At 40.6% G+C, this 21109-nt stretch overlaps 2 protein-coding genes across 18 annotated transcripts in view; both read left to right on the top strand.

Annotated features, from left to right (window-relative positions):
* Positions 1-13674, top strand: part of TRERF1 (transcriptional regulating factor 1) — a 100986-nt gene extending 87312 nt beyond the window's left edge. For all 16 annotated transcript variants that reach the window (XM_064414357.1, XM_064414355.1, XM_064414356.1 and 13 more), the window contains 8 exons: positions 397-536; positions 1233-1336; positions 2528-2603; positions 7358-7446; positions 8286-8399; positions 9082-9270; positions 9690-9898; positions 10531-13674. In XM_064414357.1, the coding sequence (XP_064270427.1) occupies positions 397-536; positions 1233-1336; positions 2528-2603; positions 7358-7446; positions 8286-8399; positions 9082-9270; positions 9690-9898; positions 10531-10852 (1243 nt within the window). In that variant the 3' untranslated portion in view covers positions 10853-13674. The remainder of the gene's footprint in view (positions 1-396; positions 537-1232; positions 1337-2527; positions 2604-7357; positions 7447-8285; positions 8400-9081; positions 9271-9689; positions 9899-10530) is intronic.
* Positions 13675-14202: 528 nt separating this feature from the next.
* MRPS10 (mitochondrial ribosomal protein S10) lies at positions 14203-21109 on the top strand. Of its 2 annotated transcripts, none has more exons than XM_064414360.1 (7): positions 14203-14405; positions 17433-17491; positions 17592-17664; positions 18712-18851; positions 19321-19429; positions 20552-20641; positions 20911-21109. In XM_064414360.1, exons 1-7 carry the CDS (start codon positions 14370-14372, stop codon positions 20995-20997), a joined length of 594 nt encoding a protein of 197 aa, XP_064270430.1. In that variant the 5' UTR covers positions 14203-14369; the 3' UTR covers positions 20998-21109. The 2 variants fall into 2 exon arrangements, with proteins under 2 accessions (XP_064270430.1, XP_064270431.1); XM_064414361.1 differs by lacking the exon at positions 14203-14405 and adding an exon at positions 14875-14947.

The raw sequence follows: 21109 nt of genomic DNA, 5'->3' as shown, positions 1-21109 counted from the left end.
GAGTGCAAACAGAGTTGTCCCTCAGCAGTAATGGCTCTTTCTGCTCTCTGCTGAAGACTACCATTCTCTGTGGAACAGAAATTTGCTGTTTCTGATGTCTAGCCTCTTTGCTAGTCATGCATGTAAATTAGCTTGGGTTGTCCCTAAGGTATGATGTCTCAGTATGGCTTAAACTGCATATTGAAATTTTTGTTTTTCCCCAAGAGATCAGTTCTCTCTAGTATTCAAAATACTTATCCCACTGGGAGTAAAGCATTGCGTAAAGCAATCTGACACAATTTCCTGCCACTTCAGTGCAATAAAAGTTTTGTTGGAAATAAAGTGAACGCTAATCTGACTTCTGTATTTTCCACACATCATGTAGTTGAATACTTATTTATTTGTTCTTCTTTATAGGCGAATCAATATTGGGTCCAGGTTCCAGGCTGACATTCCTGAGCTGCAGGACAGATTGCTAATGGAGAAAGACGTGCACAAGGCTACTTTGGTTTGGAAACCATGGCCAGAACTGGAGAACAAAGTCTTCCAACAAAGAGGTATAATGACTTGCCATTTTAGAAGTTCCTACGTCAGCCTGTGCCTGTTGAAGAAATACGCATTGATTTCTGGTGTCTGTACTGAACAAAACGTTCAAGAGAATATTAATTGCTGAGAGTGCAGAGCAAGAGACTGGAACTACATGGTATAGGTTCAGAGCAGCAGCATTATATGGTGGCATTTAAAGGGAAGTCTGGATGATCGGTTTTCTGGCAGCCAAGGGGGAAAGTTCATTGCTGGGAAGTTGGCTACTAAACTGCCTGGTAAAGGCAGCTGAGAGGCAGCTGATGCATCCTGGGCCTGTCTTGTGACAGTAGTTGAAAGGAAATTTGGCAGGCTTGGTGGGTTTTACCAGTCCTGAGCAGATTTTTTTCCTGCTTCTAACATGGTTCATTCTGTTTCTCCATCTTGGCTGGAGCCTTCTTGGCACAGCAATGTCGCTGGTGTGTGCAAGTCATTGCCTCACAGGCAGATCTCTGGCTATGGAGTAGCCTGTCCCATCCCAAGGATGGGCTCCATTGCATCCTCTCCTCAGTGATCCTAAAACAAGTAGATGAGATGTTGAGGAGAAAAGTGTGAAAGAATCTGCTGCCCTGAACTGTGTAGTCTTTCAGGGCATTACAGAATCCTTGGCTCCAGATGTTTGACTGACAGGCTACTGTATTAGCAGTAAAATGTTGACTTGTTTCTGACAGTGGAAGACCTTTTAAATATGAGCTGTTCCAGTGTGTTACCTGGTGGAGGAACTAACTCAGAATACGCTTTGCACTCTCTCTTTGAAGCAAAAGGAGATATTATGGTAAGATAAAAAGCTGAAAGGGGAGATATGATCCTCTTCTGCAGATAAATTAGCATGCTTTATTAAATGGATTTAGATATGGTTATATAAAAAAGATTTCTGATTGATTTGAAATGATGCTTTAAACATCCTGTAACATTTTTGGGGAATGACTTTTCCCTTTATTCTCTAATAAATTTAAATTTCAAAGCAGTGCCTCTCTGAAGGCTTACTGTATATTTCATATAGATAAGATTACTTAGTTTATAGCCTTGGGGCTTTGAATGTCTCCCAGTGCTTGCTCCAGCCCTGATATTTCACAGGCTTTATATTTGGTCACAGAGAGCTTAGTCCTCCTCTAGCCCTTATAATAAAAACCTTTTTTTGGAGCAGCAATCACATCTACTTATTTGTTCAGAACTGTGAGGTAATTGAACACAGTTCTTATATAAATAATGCATTTCAAATATTTGCATTAGTTTAGTGATGGGAATGTTATTAACTAAGGCAAAACATCCATTTTAGCCAGTGTTAGGAAAAGGCAAGGCCCCTTGCACCACTTCCTGGAAAGCCAATATAAAACCAAATGCAACAGAACATGGGGCTGGAATGAGTCTCACTGGATTGGCTAATACAGTGGGTTTTAGCTTGTGTCCCAGTTTCCTTAGGCTCTGTCAGCTGTATCTGAGAGGTCTGAGAATGTCAGAATGTGGAATTTGCTTTACAGAGAGTATGCGTTTTCAGGGGAAAAAATTTTAGGGATCCATAAGTCCTCTGTTTTCTTGATCTGAAGGATGATTAGCTATATTTGCAGTCATTCTTCACAGATGTTGACTTACACAGATATTCTAAAATATTTTATGCTATAAATATTCATGCTGTCAAACCAACCATTAAATATTAGTATTAATTAACACTATCAAGTCAAACACTAAAAATGTATTTGTTTGTGGCAAGCAGAAGGGAGGGAAAGAGTTGGAAGTTGCTAAGTAATAGTCACATTTGTGCTCATTAAGGCAGGACAGGTGCACATTAGGTGCTCTTCTTTGAGGTACAGTGTTAATGGGCCTTGAAGTAATTTGATGTGATTTTATATGACAGAAAAGAGAGAATATTAATTCACATCCTCATACCAAATAGTCTTCCAAATGCAGTTTTATGCCACAGCTGATTGCTTTCCCTAATTCTGTTTTTTCCTGCTTTTTCATTTAGGTTGCTCTTGAAAAGCTGCTGTTGAGAAAGCCAGTGAGGTTGAAGTGTCATCCTTTGTCAAATTACCACTATGCCGGTAGGTTTCCTTGTGATGGTTCTATCTGTTCCACAGTCCAAGCCTGGCATCCCAGGCTGGAGCATGGGATCATGTTGCACTCTCTGCTGTCTGCTGCAGGGATGGCAGCATTTAATAGAGATGATGTGGACACTGCCAAGGGTACTCCCAGAGCCATTTGCTGCAAGTTTAGCAGTTTTATACACGACTGACAATGTACAGAAGTTTTGCATCCATGTTTCTGTGTAGGATTCTACAGATTTAAAACCACCTTGGCTGATTCTTTTTCTCTTTTAAACTGAAATTTAACAATTTCATCTCCTTTTAAAACTGCTGCTATGTGTAATTTATAATTTAGTGTCACTAGTGTCTTAATTTTCTGGTACATAAGCAATCCACCATCCTTCCTGCTTCTTCTGAGGTGATGGTGCACAATAAATATTATAATCATGAGCATTCTTCCAAAGAGGCAGTGCTGTAACTCTCACTAGGATCTTAGTGCTGCTTATGGAGCATCTGTGTGGGGATCTAGTCTGGGTTGGTGTGAAATACAAATGTGGTGTTAAGCCTTTGGTCTTCAGTTGTGTCACCTGAGCAGAGATGGCAAATGTCTGACCTCTGCAGCCCCCCATGCTATTGTTTAATGCTTTGTAGTGGCTAACAACTGCTGAGACACAGAATAGAGTTTTACATAAGACATTTAGAAGTTCATCTCCAGTTCAGGCTCAATAGAAAACAAGCCAAGAGGCTTCTGGTGGTCAGTCAGTCACAGTGTCCAAGGTCATGTACTCAGTTCAGTTACAGTCACTGTGCAAGGGAAGTATAGAGGCACTCTACTTCCTGGCTGTAGCAGCCCACTGGAAAGACTTCCAAGTAAAAAGAAGTCTTTGTAAAGCAACTCCTTAACCCCTTGGCCTGAGAACAAGAACAGAAACGTGTTTGATAGTAGCTGATAATGACAGTGAATAGATGTGAATGTCAGGTTTTCAGTTTTGTCTGAGGGAGGTTCTTGGTGTCTGTGATAGCAGCTGTGCTGCAGTCCAGAGGGTGGACATGGAAATGGCTGGGGAAAGAGGACATCAGCCATCAGCCAGGAACTTTGATCAGGGTCTCTTGCCTGAAGAGATGACACCAAATCTGTGTGGGTCAGTTCAAGGGCATGAGAGCAGGAAGATGAGGAGATATCCCACAGCCTCCTCATCAGTAAACAATCTAATTCGCAGAGCAGATAAGAAATTTCTGCCTGTGTGGCAGAGGAAGAACAGTCTTTACTATAGCAACTTCACAGTAGTTTCAAAAAGAATTCATTGGGATTCAGGGAGGAGCCAAGAGACTGTTTTGTTTGATCGTTCACATGAGATGAAGCTAATCCTTGGTAACTAGCACTGAGACCTGTGGACACCTTTGAATCCCTGTTTCTTAAGCAGGAAAGAAAGTTTGATTGTGCTTATCACAGCATGAAAATCACACCAGTCTGGATCTAAGTGCCATAAAATAACAAGACAAAGCACTACTTTCTAATGCTTTTTCATGCAACATGTGATTGCAACTTACGTTGACAGCATTGTTCTAGCACTGTGCAGCAGCTCTTGAATAAAAGTTTCTTTCTGATTGATAATCAGCCACTCAAAGCATATGAGAATTTTTCACAATCTAGTCCATGAATAGCATTAATATGATTTCAAGTGGCATCAGTTTAGGGTAACTTCATGTTTTCTGCTCCATACTCAGAAATCGTGGCTCTCAGTCTTACCACATTTAGAGGTGTAATACATTGAAACAAAGCATGCCACTTACTCATGAGAATTAGCTCGTTAGAATACCACAAACAACAGATACCCAAACTCATCCTTAGCATTGCTTTTGAATGAGGGTACAGGCAAATAGCCCACCTTTGAAACTTGTTGGCTTGTGAAGGAAGCCACTTGTAAAACTTGAGGATTTTCTGGTGTGTGCCAGGAGAGCTGGACATGCTGACCCAGAGCTCCTTGGAAGAACACCCTCATCTCTGTCCTAACACTTTGCCATCTGTCAGGGTGGTGTTTTAGGAAGAGAGAGGGATCACATACCTGATACAAGAGGGCCACTGTTGCAAGCACTTGAATTGTTCTCCTTTGAACAGTGGAGTTTCTCAGGGCTGAAGTTCTGCAGTGAGAACTGCAGGAGAGATGGTCTCTGACATCGGGCACTTCAGTCAGTCTGGAATCTTCTTGTATGTGCTGTGACAGGGTTGTGGGTCAGACCCAGCATGTTGTTGGATATCAACTACCTGTCCATGGGGCTCCCTGGGTGTACATGTAGCCCCCTTGAAACCCACAAGTTGGGCCCAAAGCACACAAATGAGTAGAAGATATTTAATGTCAGTTAAATATGTCAGTTTAATGTCAGTATGGCAGGCAAAACAAAATGCAGAATAAATACCTAAACATAAAGACCAGCTTTAAAATTTGAACTGTATTCTAAAGCCCCAAATTCTTTTTGCTGCATTGCAGATCTCTCTCTATGCACGTTCTCTATATCTCCCTCAAGCTAACAAGAGCAAAAGTGGTTTCCCAGCAACCAGAGTTAAAAACAGCTTTTCTTCTGTTTCTTTTCCTACACAGGATTTATTCTATTAATTAGGTTACTTCCAATTAACCCGCATAATCTTATAAGGGTCTCTGCTAATACCACAGCTATTGGGGAAAGTATGCAAGGCCCAAATATTCCATAGGTGTACAACAAAATTAGTTCATGGAAGTGATTCTATGTTATTATTTTTGTTGTGTTGTCTTTTTCAGAGGGTGGGGTAGAAGCAAGAGAGCAGAACGACTAGAAAAAAAGAAAATCTCTCCCATGTTGTCATGCTTTTTAAAGTTATATTTTGATATAATAGAGTAGCCTCCTGGACTGAATGAGTGCATTTACCCCTGCACAAAGGAAGGGCTCATGACTGACAGCTTGTGTAAGAAGGGAATGATGCTGGTTCAGGGTGGGAAAAGATGGAAAGGTAGTGTGTCAGCAGAAAGATCTCTGGGTGATAACAGAATAAGTAAAACTCATGGCTTGAAGCCAGTGCCTTTCTCTGATGCTTAAGAGAGCTTTAAGTGTAAATCTCTGTGGAAATAACTAATGCATGCTTATATCCAGTACTGGAAGAGCCTACAGAAAACAGGTTGCAGAAAAGTTAATTCTGTAGTTTTCATCATGTAAAGGAGTGGTGAGATACCTGCTATGAGCTTGTAAGCCTGGGAGCTGATGCTGAAAAAACAAAAAATTTGTGGTTAATAATATTGCTATTTTTTAAGACAAAAATAACTTGTAGAGTTCAATACCATGTCTGGTGCCAAGACCCAAGTTAATTTAAATCAGTGCAGAGGCAAGTATTTCTATGGAGAGTAGTGACATTGACAGGAATATTAGGGATTTCTTTTCATAAAAGTTTTAGATGTTTCAGAAATTCTCAGACTGAAGTAGAATCTTCTCGTAGTGTAAGTCATTTCAAAGGCATCCACTTCATGACTTCTTGCATATCCTTCCTTTAATGTATGTAATGCTGCCCACTCCTAACAAACAGAACATTGCTTTGACGCAGCAGAGCAATCCTGTGTTCCTTCTGTTTGCCTAATATTGAGAAAACATAAATTCAGTTCAATTTAAATGTTGATTTCACATTTTCATGGGCAGTTAAGCCAGGGGACCAAACACAGAATAACAATATTCAGAAGTTTTATATATAGCTTCCATTAAATGATAAAAAACACTTTGTGCATATTGCACATTGCTACAGTGTCTACCTACTTGTGACCTCTGCCACAGAGGATTTAAATGTCTTATCCTGAACCATTCAAGTGAAGAACTGCAAAAGGATCTTGCAAAAGGATCTTACAAAAGGATGTATGAACTTCTGTGTCATCAAATGTAAAGTGGCATACATGGGAATAAACAATGCAGTCCTTACACAGAAAGCGTGAGTTCTTTTGTGGTACTTCTCAATTAGAATAAAAGTTTGGGATTGTAATGTTAGTTCTAAGGAAGTATCAACTGTATTTTACAACAGCGAAAAAAATAGTCAAGCATTAAGAGGATAGAAAACATGGTGATGCCACTGTGAAAGCCTGGATTTTATGTGGACTTCTGTGTGGCTTTCTGGTCCTCTTGTCTTTATAGGAATGTTTTAGTACTGGAAAAGTTTCAGAGTGGGATAGCAGTAATCATCAAAGGTTTGGGAGAGACAGAAATGACACACAATTCTGAATAGCACAGAGATGATGGTCAAGGTTGGTTTCACTTTCTCCTCCACTTGAAGAATGAAGGGTCATCCAGTGAAGCTACTGGGAGCCAGGAAACAAAGAAAGGGAGGTGGCTGTTCATGCAGAGGGTCCACTGATCTGTGAAACTCCTTGGCAAAGGATGTTTTGGATATGAGATGTTTAATTGGTTGAAAGGAAGAGTGGCTCAGCATTTACAAGGGTAATTACTAAATAAGCAAATTGCAACAGACTCAGGAAATCCCCTGTGCCCAACATGGTCAGAGGTTAGGAAAAATTAAGGAGAGGTATTTGTATTTGCTTGCCCTGATCTTACTGTTTCCTAGGCAACTGCCTGTCACCACTGCTGGAGACCAAATACTGGTTAGATGGACTTCAGGTCTGAGTCAGTACAGCCATGCTTGTATTTGGGTAGCAGCATCATTCACAGGTGCTTGAGACTTCCTGGTTCTCGTTTCTGATATGGCCACAACATAGAGGGTGGTGAGTTTTTATCGTTCATAATGATTTCACATTCTCTTTAAGGCTCTGACAAATGGACACATCAAGAAAGAAGACTGTTCAAAGAGGCATTGTCCACCTACAGCAAAGATTTCATTTTTGTACAGAAGATGGTAAGGTTATTTCTGTTCTGTCAGTTACTGTGGGGTTTTTTTCCCTTTTGCTCTATGCTGTTCCTCTTCATTTTCCCTCCAGTGCCAGATCAGCTGATTGCAGGCATAGAGGCAGCAGTGGTTTCAAGAACACCGATAGGAGTGGTATATTCATTCATTGGTTGTACCTGTGCATTAGAGACATGTAAAAAACAGTTATAAATAATTAAAAGTTGTTCCTCTTCTTATTATATTTGAAAGTTTTCACATTGGGAATCTGAATCATGGCATTTTATGTGTGGGACAAGTATGGTTTTCTGTTGTGGTCTTGGTGTTCTCTGGCAGTTTGTTACAAGGTACCAGAGTTGCTGGCATTGAGCCTGGTGCCAGAAAGGGTTGAAACCTGTTAATAAAGTGAAAACATGTTTGGGCTTACTTTTCATGTTCTTCCACAAAGCAGAAAAGACAAGGTTATAAATCTCAGGGCACAATACCCTACTTGTTAGCTCAAATGTTGAAAAATATGTGGATTTACGTGAGTCAAGTCTTAATTCCTAGATTTCTCAGTAGTACTGTACAACTGAGCTACAAGAGTACATTCTGAGTAATTTTCTGTCTGGAGTTTATCGAATCCCAGAGAAGTCCTCTGAAATTGAAAAAGTCAATGCAAATTTGACTGAAAAAAAATATAAAAATAATTATTCTACAAGAGTATTTCTGTTGTAGTCAAACTGCCTTTTTTTTTTTCTCTCCATTTGAATGTTTGAGGAATAAAGCCTACCTGTTGGAATAAATTAAAATAGTGTTGAATGAAAGCAAAAAATTAAGATGGGACTATTTCTGCAATTCCTTAACTACAGGTTAAGTCTAAGACAGTTGCACAATGTGTGGAATACTACTACACCTGGAAGAAAATCTTGCGTTTGGGACGGAAACACAGAACGCGCTTAGAGAAAAGAAGAGATGAATGCTTGGTAAGTCTAAAGGAAGATGAGAAAGTTTAACACTTGATAATTTTTGTTTCTCCTTTTTTGAGGAGGAGGTTGAATTAGGTGACATATGTATCTTCCAGTAGAAATTATTCCATTACTCTGAATTATGTTCTGTATGAATATTTTGTGACCTCAGCTACCCCAAGATTTGTTGGCTGGCCTGCAACCAGATAAAAGTGCATTATCTAACTGTAGTCCAGGGAAACCTCTGTAAATTATGCTTGTGCCCATGTCTGCTCCTAAAGGCTGCTCTAACATTCCAGTACAAATACCACTTGGGATGTGTTGCTTTGTGGGTTGGGGTTTTTTAGTTGGTCTTTTTGGGGTTTTTGTTAAAGTAACTTGACTACAAGTAGAGCGTACATGGCCTTTCTGATGGCAGGAGGACAGCACTGTGCCTGGCATCTGCAGATCTTTGGAGCCACAGCTCCATGATACATGTGGAGGCTGTCTTGAGCACTGCAGGGAAGCTTTATGGGCTATAGCTTATCCATTAAAGGGTGGTAGCTCCAGTAAGAGCAGAAGTTCATTCAGGATGGGAAGACACAGTGATGCTGAAAAGCACACTTGACTAAACAGCGTGCTGTTCCAGAAAACTCTGTATGTCCTACTATGCAGTGCTGTCCATATTTCTAGTGTTCCTTAAATGTGCTGTCTGTTTTAGACAAGTGGAGAAGAGGAAGTGTTAGAGGAAGATGAGGAGATTGAAGAAGACAGAAAGGAAGAAAGGGAAATGCAGAAGTCACCTGATCCACCAGCAATCTCTTTTGTTGGACCTATAGATCTACCTGCTGTTCAGGGTCTTTCACTGTCTTCATCCTCCTTCATCTGTGAAATGCCAAACTGTGGCGCTGTACGTGCGTTTGGTATATTTAAAGGGGAGAGGGTGGTGGTGGTGTGTGTAAACTAGTGAATTGTGATTTTGACTGCTTTTAATTCCCACCCCACAAAATAGAAGCAGTTTGATCCGTACAGAAAACTGAATTCTGAGATGATGTACCGTTTAGAAATACTATATGGCAACAGCTCCAATTAGGTTACACAACTTTAATAATAGGATAGCTCACTGCTTTGTTTTATTGTGACTGTCTTCGATTATAGTGGGATATTGCTGAAAGCAAGCACCCTTTGAGAGAGTAGATGGTGCATGTTGACATGTACACTTGTTCTGTTGTGATACGCATTTGGCACCCTACTTTCTGCAGTTCCAGGGTTTCCTTGTGATTTCTTGGGGTTTTTTTTCCCCCTCCCCTCCACCCCGTTCCCTGCCAGGTGTTCAGTTCCCGACAAGCGCTGAATGGCCACGCTCGCATTCACGGAGGTACCAACCAGGTGACGAAATCACGCTGCACCATTCCTGGCACCAAGCAGAAATCTGGTACGCAGAGCGGATACTGCTCCATCAAGAGCTCACCTGCCCACAGCACAACAAGCGGCGAGACCGACCCAACAACAATTTTTCCTTGCAAGGAGTGTGGCAGGTAAGTGTGACTTTCTGCAGGACAGCATCGCCTTTGCCTGTTTAGATTCCAGATCAGCAGTGCTGTGAACAAACTTTGTTTTTGCTCTGATTGTCTTGGAAGAAGTTTTCCCCCTAGATTATATGTTCTCTTACCAAAACTGTCACAGATAGGTTTGCATGACATTTTGAATGCCCCTGAAGTGTTTATTCCTATTTTCCACTTACCTGCTAGAATTTCTACATCTGACATTTTAACTTCTTGCTTCATCAGTGACTTGAATGTGACAGTGGGCAACTTTTTCTGTGTTTCTCTGCTTGAGTTTGTCCATCGTGGTAATCCTTCACTTTCTCCCCATTGTGCAAAATGGTTGTGAAACTGATAGAGGGAAAATTAGGATGTGCATCGATACTGAAGCAGGTGTGGGAGCTACAAACTACCTCTGGCAAAATCAGAGTAGGCCATTTTGATACTGTGAGGATGTATAAATCTAGTAATATGTCCCTGAAATTCACACCATGGCATTGCAGACTTCACTGACTTCTATTTCAGGACAAGGAAGCAAATGTACTGATAAGTTGTTGAGTCTTTTTTGGCTCATTTCATCAAAAGCAGTGCATTTTAATCTGATATTTTTTTTCCTTAAAATTTAGGGTCTTTTTCAAAATCAAAAGCCGCAATGCTCATATGAAGAGTCACAGACAACAAGAAGAACAGCAAAGGCAGAAGGCTCAGAAAGCTGCTGTAGCAGCAGAAATGGCAGCCACTATTGCAAGAACTACTGGGCATGCTGGGCATAGTTTGATCCCCCTGGATCACATGAGCTTGGTTAAACATGTTGAAAGTGTTGGTGACATTGATGATGATGTTGTTCCGGATCTGGGTGATGTCATGGAAGAGAATGAAGTCATGGATGCTGACCTCTTACTGGATGATGAAGATCCAGATCTACTGCAGGATGATGCTGAGTTGTAAATAAAGTTGTTTGATGGACGGCTACTGAGCACACCCTGAACAGATCAATCAGGAAACCTGGACTGCTTGTTTATTCCCACTGATTGTAAACTACCTGTTGAAAATTATAATTCTTTTATCCAGGTCTAGAAAAAAAATCTGCTTTTTCCCTTTTTTTTTTATTAATTTGTGTTTTAGGGGAAGAAATAAATAATTGGTACAAATATTCTTATAAAGTGTTTTTATCTGAGCTCTTTTTGCTGATAACTTCCAAGGCCACTAATTACAGAAGTTTATGGTTCTGCTATCAGTTCCTACCAGATGGTTCTGGTAGAAACTTTAGTCTTTAACTCTTCCAATTTTCATTTTACCCCAATTACAAGAATAAATTTCACACACTTCTGATGAAACATTTTTTTTTTGTCTATATGGGATCATTTCCAGCATCTTCTAGAGAGTAAATGTCATCTCTCTTAAAGATATGATCACATTATTTGTCTTTGTGCTGCCATTTTAAGCGAGATGGAGGGGAAAAAAATCTGGTTTAACTGTGAAAGAGTTAGTAATACGCAGTTCATTTTCAGTTCTGTCTTGGTTACACAGGACAATTTAGACATTCCATTTTAGCAAGGTTTTGATCTGCTGATTTTAAAATTACCTAATTTCCAGGATTGAAGAAGGAAAATGATTGCTCTATGGTTTACGTCCTCTGATGGGGACACTGAATCAGGAACACTGCCTTGGTAATCAGATTGCACTGGAAATATTGTCCTGTGACAATAAATCACACTGTGGAATAGCCATCTCTGTGGTTTTAGGGGAATGTGTGCTCAAGCAATGCTTGTTGCTCTCTCACCAGGCAAACACAGGGAAGCATTCTTGCCATTGGAGAAGAGACTGATATGCTTTCAGGACCTAGGTATAATGTGTTATTCTTGTGCCATTTTCAGTCCTCTTCCTTACATCAAATTCAGTCGTTGTTTATTACTACAAACATGCTGCAGAGGTGAGTTGATGTTGCTGTTTAATGACCATTTCTCTTCCCTTAGGTTCAGATCTACATGCTGGACACCTGACACAATTTATATAAATTTAGATTTGGTTCTCTGATTAAACAGGATATGAAAGAATTGTACATTGCAGAATAAAACAAGGAAGAAATGGAGTTAGTTTGAGTGGACCTTTAATTACAGAATACGAATGCTGATTGCAGAGCTCTCACAGGCAGCAGCACTGATTTTCTTGTGAATTTTGCACAGTAGAGAGGAGTATTGTTAACTTTATAAAATACTTTATAAGACTTATTCACATCTTCCAGGCTTCAGGTTTGTTTGGGGTTTCTTTTATGGGTTGGGTTTTATTTTATCGGGTTCTTTTTGCCATATTCCTAATATCTTCACCAGAATCTGAGGGATGGTGGGTCTTATTTTCTACTTGTTATCCTTGTTTAACTATGCAAAAGGAGGCTAAATCACAGCACTTTTATAGGAGTTACTGGACCACACAAGTTCAGAACCAGTGGGACCCACTGACAGAGGTGCCTTCTCTGTCAAAGCCAAGTATGTGAAGCCAAATGACCTCAAGTTTCTGCTTAAGTTTCAATGTTCTGATGTTAAAGAACAGCCCTTCAGGAGAATGGAAATAACTTCTCAGTTTCTGGTTAGTGAAGTTCCTGTGTGTGTGATTGTTTTAGTGTTCAGGAGGTTTTCCAGGGGTTTTTGCTGTAGGGTTTGACCAGTGGGTGGAATTTCAGTCCTGTCACATGAGAGGTGATGCTCTCAGTCATTGTACCCTTGAGCCTCAGGAGATCAGACAGCAGGAGTCTTTCCCAACCTGCCACTCGGCGCATTCCCCCAGCAGTTCCAGTCCATGCTGTGACATTTTACTTTTACAGGGGCCATATGAAACCCAGGTTCAGCAGACTGGGTGCTCAGCTGTGTAGTACCAGCAAAACCTACTGACAGAAGATCTCATAGATACTGCATGTCTTCATGGTTTGCCAAGTGGAGGCTTTTGTGAGCATTAAAACGTGCTGGCTTTCAGTAGTCTCTGTTAGAAACAGCCCAGCAGAGTCTGTTCTTCCTTTCCCTAGCTTGTATAATTTTGAACCTTTAAGGATCTCTGTGAGAAAGGCTCTACACTAGAAAATGGGCAGGTTTTCAGGCTCCTGGTGGTTAAAAACTGTTTAAGCAAAATGATGATTGAAATCAGAGTTCTGCTTGAAGAACTGAGTGAAATACAGTAGAAATTTAGGGGCTTGATTCTGAAGAGCAGCTCTGTATTAAAGAATCTACAGTGACACTTCTTTTTAGTAACAGTTGCACAGGACCTGTGCTAAGCTTAGTAGCTATAAATATATATATACACATACATATGCCTGGTTAAGTAACTTTAATTGGGTGCTGTTTTATTGTACAGCCAAGAATAGAACAATGATAACCAAAGAAGTTATTCATAAAGGGAAAAAAAGAAATGCACATTTCCTAAGCAGTACATTCTTTAGGCCTCAAACATTTGACTTCGTCATTAAGTGTTGCATTGGCTGATGTTAAATGTGCTGTTCTGCCTATTTGTACATGAGTTAAACATAGTTTTGTTTCAGAAAACTTTTTTCTTGCTGATGGTTGATGATGGAAAACTATTCAATATTGGAGCTAGTCCTCTTTGATAAAACGTGTACATACAGAAAACATATTTTATGAGAAAAATCTTATTTTCAATATTTAACTGTTATTTTATTAGAAGATGGTTGTGTAAATATTTTAGGCGTTTTAGTGTAAAAAGCAGACTGTAATTTTAGGTGGCAGAGGAAGTAACAAAATAAAAAATATATATACATTTGATAGAGCTTGTGATTTATGCTGGTTTCAGGTTCCCGTTGTTAGCATTTGACTTGCACACAGCTTAATTTCAGGTTAATCTCACTCTACACTGCCTACCTGATTGTGTCTATTTAAGGATGGTTTAGTGGCATAAATTAGCACTTATTTATTTCCCCACCCCTGTAAAGATTTGGTACCGATCAGAAGCTGTGTTGTATTATTAACCGCAATTTGTATGTATAAAAAAAAAGGGTTTATGTACCATTGCCAGTCATTTTTATATATCGGTAAATACAGTCGAGTGGGTTTTCCTCTAACGGGCTTGTATCCCTTTTAAAAATATTTTTACGAGCGGGGAGAAGGTTGAAAACTTGGCTTCGTGTAATTGGTTTAGTTTTGGTTTTTTTCAAGGATTCCTAGAGACCAGGACGGGGAGCGCCTGAGGGGGCCGGCGGCCGTCCTTGAGGGAGGCGGCTGAGGGGGAGCCGCAGCTCTGAGGTGCTGCCCTGAGGCGGCGCTCGGGGGAGGCGGCAGCCGGGGTGGGGAGCCGAGCTGGGGGCTCGTAGGGCTCCTTCGGCGCCGTGAGAGCTCCCGGCTCGCCTGCGCACCCCCGAGCGCTGCCCGCGGGCAGAGCCGCCGCAGCGGGGGAAGGCGGTGCGGGACGCGGCCGCTCTTCTCCTTCCGGGCGATGCAGGGCGCGCAGGGGCGGAGCCAACATGGCGGCGGGGTGGCTGTGGCGGCGGCTCTGTCAGGTGCGGTGTGCGGCGGGAGAGGGGACGCGTCCCTCGTCCTCCTCCTCGTCCTTTTTCTCGGCGTCTTCAGTCCTGAGGGGAGTGGGAAAAGAGGACGTGGCAAATGCTGTCCTTCGGGCTCCGGGAGGGCTGGGGCTGTACAGCGTGGGACGGTGTCTCTGCACGCCATCATTGCCTGGCGGGTCCTCAGAGCTCTTCGCTGCAGTTCTGTGGTTTTCCCGCACTTAGTCCGGGTGGAAGGGATAATGAAGAATAGGTGACTCGGATTTGGAGGCCGTGTGCTAGGCGAGTTTATAGTCTAAAAAGTTTCAAAGCTTGGAAGTTACAACGTAAAATTACGGGAAAGCGTAGTGCACTGATGGTGTTTGCTAGTTTGGACTTAAAAACAGTGATTGTTTTCTCTCAAATTGAGAAAATTGGCCCTAAACTCTCTTCTGTCTGTGCAGTGTGTTCTGGATTTGCCTTTCAGGCGTCTGTCTCCCCCTCACGCTTCAGAGGCCCTCTACCAAACAAAATTAAGGCTGTTTTGCACTAGGAGAGGGGTAATTATGTTTTGTGCGAAGTCTTGGTTCTGTTATATTCCAGTCTTTGAGTGTCATTTCCACCTTCTATGATGGCCATTAGCAAGAGCACATCATTAAATCAGACAGTGAAGCTGTTTATGAATTCCTGCCCACTGAATGTCATATCTACCACTTGAGGTATTCAGTGTAACCTTTTGTCAAAATTTGTGTAGAACACCTTTAATTTAATGTTACAAAAACTTTTGACTTGATGCAGATCTCCTTAATTAGTAACAAAGGGAGATGGCATGTGGTAGGAACAACATGCACAGTCATAGAATATTGGAAAGGCTGCAGACCTTAGTGTGTGGGATAGGACTCTACTGCTTAATCGGGTTTTGTTTTATTAATTTTTATTGCATTAAGACTGAAATTTTTGTACCTAAAACCACATAGCACAATACACTATGAGTGCATTTATCTTTGCATGCAAATAATAAGTCCTTATTACCAAGTCAAGTAGTTACAAGTAAAAGAATACATAGCATAGACTGCATATGCACATGCATTAAAAAACCCAAAACAGGTAAGAAATTCAGTTATGATTACAGTTAATAGCCTTACATTTGTCATCTGGGGTCAGATTCTGTGTCATGTACTTGCACAAACAGCTTAAGCCCCGCACTGAACAGTCTTTTGTGCTCGTGGCCTGTCTGCTTCAGAAGTGGTGCCAGGTGATTGTAACTGTACTTCATACTGGCATTGAATGGAAGGGAGGCAGCATTCTGGCTTCAGGAAGAGAGACTTGAGGTGCTAATGTCAAGATAATTTTGCCATAGAATCGTAGGCCTGCATTGGATGGGACCTTAATGACCATCTATTTCCACCCCCTGCCGTGGAACACCTTCTGCTAGACCAGGTTGCTCAGAGCTCCATCCATCCTGGCCTTGAACACTCCCAGGGATGGGGCATCCTCAGTTTCTCTGAGCAGCCTGTTCCAGTGCCTCACTACCCTCCCAGTCAAGAATTGTTTTCTAATCTCTAATCTACCCCTACCCTCTTTCAGTTTGAAGCCATTCCCCCTTGTCCTGTCATTATGTGCTCTTGTCCTCTATTTTATTAGATGTCATTAGACAATTACTAGCTGCATTTCACTACTTTTAGCTACTGAGGCTCAGGTAGTTACCAGCATAAACTTTGAAACCTTCTGAATGATTACCAACTACAGTGACAAGTATTCAGTGCTGCTAAAATTGCCTATTTTGTTCTGTGCTTAAAGAATGTGACAGTAGTGCCTCTGTGAAGATCTGGGTTTGAAAGGATTGCTTAGGGGGAGGCATTTGTACCATAGTCAGCTTTGTAAACAGAAATCTCCCCTGCCTCTTCCTGCAGGCATCTTCTTTATGGGAAGCAGCAGTTGTGGATAAATTGCGACTGAGGCACAATTACTTCAGAAAGCAGTTGTGCTCACTGCTGATGTATAATGAATGTGTGATGCATACTGGAACAGGTTCGGAGCCTGGTAGCATCACAGAGTCAGTTATTCATATCCACGGGCAGCTACAGCAAGATTACCTGAAGAAGTGTGAAGTCTGGCTGTTTTCTGATGATTTGATTAGACAGTCACCTGTATAACTCTTGGGTGGGGTATCTGTCTTCTCTTTTAAAGCTGTGACTCCAGCACATATTGGAAAGGAGCATCACGGGGCAAGATATGTAACTAATTTGGCTTCAGCATTTTGCTGCAGCCCCAAGGTTCTGTTAAGCAAGAGTTCCTTCTCCCCCAAGTAGTCTGTAACTTTGCCAAATTAAGAATTAGTGGAAGGAAGCTAGAAGCCACAAAATGTTCAGAAGGGAACAGTTATTCTAGTATGAAAGATAGTAATGTTTCATGATTAACAATTATATTTCTTTTCTAACACAGAAAATCATGTTATCTTTTAAACATGGTTCATTGGCTTGAAAGAAGTATTTCTATTTAAATGTTCTCTTCAAAACAACAAGTGTTCAAAATCACAAGGAACTTTTTTCTTTAAAAATCAGTAAATTTCCAGTTAAATTCACAGACTAAATTTTTGCATTTATATGATACTGCTTTCAATTGCTTTGTAAAGTCCTACTTATGCTTGTCACTTGACAAAACTTATATATGTTGTACCATGATAGTAAAACTAAAGATAAAATATTATTGTATACAGAAATAGCATCTGATGCCACAAAAATACATTTTTCTGTTAAAAATATGCTTGTGATTGCTCTTCAGGTCCCCCAGTAGTAAGTGCATACTGTTGCTGTGTCCTTAACATGCTTCTTTTTTTAGGTGCTATTGTATACTGAAATACATTTCCATGCTCCTGTTGTCCTGTGTTTTCCAATGGAGCAAACTTCGTAGTTTGTCAGATCAGTGCCTAGGAATGTGCTGTGCTTTGGTGTGCAAAAAAGTAATCTTTAATACAGCTGTATTGACTGGCTGCTTTCTGGTTTGGGGAAAATCACCATAACATATCTTATCTGTTTTATACAGGGATCAGCTTTTCCTGTCAGTTATGCAAGCAGAATTATGCAAAAGCAGTATTTTCTTCCGTAAGTGTAACAGCCCCTCCTCCTTCCACTGCTCCTCCATAGTCCCTGAAAAAATAAAACCCAACTTTAACAACTTCTTTTATGCTTTTCCCATTTCTAGGAGCTCCACCTTGACAGGAGCACGGCTGGTTGGATCCCATGGTGATACACAGGAGCCTAAGACTAATCCTTTGGTGAGTGTTCTCTAACACAGTATTTTATAAATTTTCTTAGTAATAAAAATGATATCTAGAAAAACTTGAATTATTTTCTTGCAGCTTTTTGAAGGTCTGTCATAGTGATGGCAAATTTATCATAGAGAAAGAAATAATTTAGATTGGTATTTGAGATCTTCTGTTTTGGTGTGGGTTTTTTTTTCCCAACAAGATTTCTGTAGCTCACAGTTCCTTCTCAGTAACTTTCTCCCTTTTCTGTTTCATAGAGTTACAACTCTATGAAATACATGAAATACCAGCTTTTTGGCCATATTCAGTTCAATGCCTGCAGCCTTTTGACAAGGGCATCAGAAACGTCTGACAGGCAGTATTAGATCTACAGTGCTGCTCCAGCCTTCCTGCTGTGGCTGGTACATGCTGGATTTAGTGTGCCAAACTGCCTAGGAGTGAACCTCTGGGAAAATCAGCACTTCTGCACTCTTTAAGGCTCTTCCAGTTGATCAGGGAGCCCAGACCATCAGAAATTGAAGCCCTAACTGAAAGTCATAAACTTGCACTTGTACAAACATGAAGGATAATACACCTGGGGAAGACTACTGTATTTAAAGTAGTCTTAGAGCTTAGTAAAGTGAGAATTCTGGTTGCTGTCCATAATGGTCTGTTTTATTTCCATACCCAAGCAAACTCTGGGGTGTTTGCACACTGCTCTATAAAATACAAATTGTGCTCCAGACTTGCTTCAACAATGAGTTTTGTTCTTGCCGTTGCTAGTGTCATTCTCCTTAGAGATATAAGGATCTGGCATTCCTTTTTTGGTTGAAGAAATTTTACCTAAATGTTCAGAAGTTAGCTATCTCTTCACACTTTGTCTTCCCTGCTAGAGTGAGACCTGTCAGTCAAAGTAATACAGGCAGACTCTGTTAGATAAAATAAGAAGCTTAACAGGTTTGTGGGGTGTTTTTTTTCTTTTACAAATGGGGCATACAGGCAAAGGAAATATGCAGTGCATTCATTAATTAAGGAGAGCATGGTGTGGTAACTCTTGTCCTTTCTTCAAAAATGCAGGTGTCTATTTCAGATGAGCCAGAAACACTGTACAAGAGATTGTCCATTTTAGTTAAAGGCCACGATAAAGCTGTGTTGGACAGCTATGAATATTTTGCAGTGCTTGCAGCTAAAGAACTTGGCATCTCTGTTGAAAAAGTGTAAGTAACTGATCTGTAGAGTGATATGGAGTGAGGTGCTTCTGTTATGTACTGTAATTTAGGTCCTCTGTGGAGAAGTATTTTTTTCTTTTTATAAGAAATGGCAGTAATCTGACATTTTTTTCTCAGATTACAGACCTAACACTTCTTTGATGGCAGGACAGTGATGAGAAAGCAGCAGCAGATCTGCACTCAGCACTGCCATGGTGGAAGTGCTTTTTATCTTCAGGAAGGATACTGACTGTTTTCAGTACAGCTGTCAGTGCTGTAGCTTCCCTGACCCAGTGCTGGTTAATACCCAAGTGTTAACCATGCCCGTGTGAGTTAATAACAAACTGTACCAGTGTTTGACAGTTCCTTGTAGGTCTTCTAAATGTCAAATAAGAACAGAGATTTCAGCATAATCTTTCAGATAAACTTTTATTATCATCCTTTATATAACATGAAAATTTTTTTCTTCTTTGCTCAGAGATAAACCCCCAAAGACGATAGAGCGATTTACACTTCTCAAATCTGTACACATTTACAAGAAGCACAGAGTTCAGTATGAAATGAGAACACATTACCTGTGTATAGAGGTAAGAAAGAAGGAAACAAAATTGTTCTAGGTGCACAGTTCAAAGATATTACTACACACTAATGCACAAATGAAAGTGTTTTGGGGAGGAGAATGCAGGAGAATATTGGAAAACAGCTGACCTAGTTACATAAAACGCAACGTGAATTATTCTGAATGCACAGCCTACATCATTTTTGGACCAAAAAGTTTTTTATTTTTACCATCATCTTAAGAGATGAAAAAGTGGCTACAGAAAGTAAGGTAGTATTGATGTGTGTTATATGCACTTGGTTTCCAAAACTCACTGGGATGAGAGTTTTCTCAGGAAGGGAGGAAGATGCAGCTAAATCATTGGCATTGTCAGTCACTAAGGGTTCTGTTCTCTGTGAATTGGTCTGATGTTTTTGAGCAGACATACTTTTGTCCTGTGCAGCATCATGTGGCAAACTAAAACTGCATGTAGGAAATAGAAGAAAGGAAGCATAGACAAACCACCAGCTCTGTGGCTGATGACACAGACATCTGAATGGTTTAGAATGCAGCTGTGGTTGACTTTCTTAGAAGAAAGGTTTACTTCCAGCATTTTGGGGCTCCTGGGTGTCTTACTGTATATTTGCACCGTGCTTAGCAAAATAGGACTTTAAAGTTCCCTGACATGAGTGCAGCACGAGTGGCTGCCTGCAGACCATAAGCCCTATTTTTGCCTTCCAGGAAAACTTAAAGGATCAGTAATTCAGTGGAACCAGGAGAAATTTAAAAAATCAGTGTTTCAGTGGAACTCTGGAGTTGCAGGATTTATAACAGGCTTGAACTTTGGGAGTACAGAAAAGCTGGTGATTCTTGTATAATCTACAATTAATTTCATCTGATACCTGCAGTGTTAAGATCCACCACTTCCATCATAATCAGTGCATGTGCTCCCAGGCAGCACGTGCAGTTCTGTAGGGTGAAGTAACTACTTTACACTTGCATGAGAGTTGAGTACAGATGAACTGCTTCTGTTCAGAATGCTATGGAAGTTGGCTTTCTTTAAGATGCTTGGTCCCCATAGCAAGGGCTGAAGAAGCCAGGGCAATTTTTTAAAATGATGTTTGAAGTATTATTAATAGTAGTTCATTAAAAAAAATTCTTTCTGTTTTAGTTAAAGTACCTAACAAGCAGTACTGCTGCAGTTTACTTGGAGTATGTGCAACGAAACTTACCTGAAGGGGTTGCCATGGAAGTGAAAAAGGTCAGTTTCCACCCCACATTATTAATTATTATGAGTCCTGATGCAAGTACCAGTAACTACTGAAGCCTTTAGAAAGTCAGCAGAGAAAATGGGTGTAGTTTGACAGGAAGATTTTCCAAAATTTTCCATGGTAAAGAGGTTGTATTGCTTGGAAGTGCCACTAGGTGGCATTTTAAATCTGATTCATGTCTCTAACCAGAACAAATAAAGCAAAGTAGTTAGATGGTAGCTGGCTGGTACAGTAAGTGATTGTTTTTCTTTCCTTTTAGACTAAGATAGAGAAAATACCAGAACACATTCAGAAACCTGTTTGGGATACATTACCTCAAGTAGAAGAAACTGAAGTAAAGTCATGAACACACCAGGTACTTGGCTCCATTAGTACTGAAGTTCATTGCTCCTGTCAACCTCATTTACTGAGACAGTCCATTGTTAAATAAAGGTTCTCTTATAAAGAAATTATATAAA

This window comes from Passer domesticus, chromosome 3, assembly GCF_036417665.1.
Source record: "Passer domesticus isolate bPasDom1 chromosome 3, bPasDom1.hap1, whole genome shotgun sequence".
Classification (NCBI taxonomy): Eukaryota; Metazoa; Chordata; class Aves; order Passeriformes; family Passeridae; genus Passer; species Passer domesticus.
The sequence above is the reverse complement of the archived record's forward strand: the minus strand, read 5'-3'. Positions and strand labels throughout refer to the sequence as shown.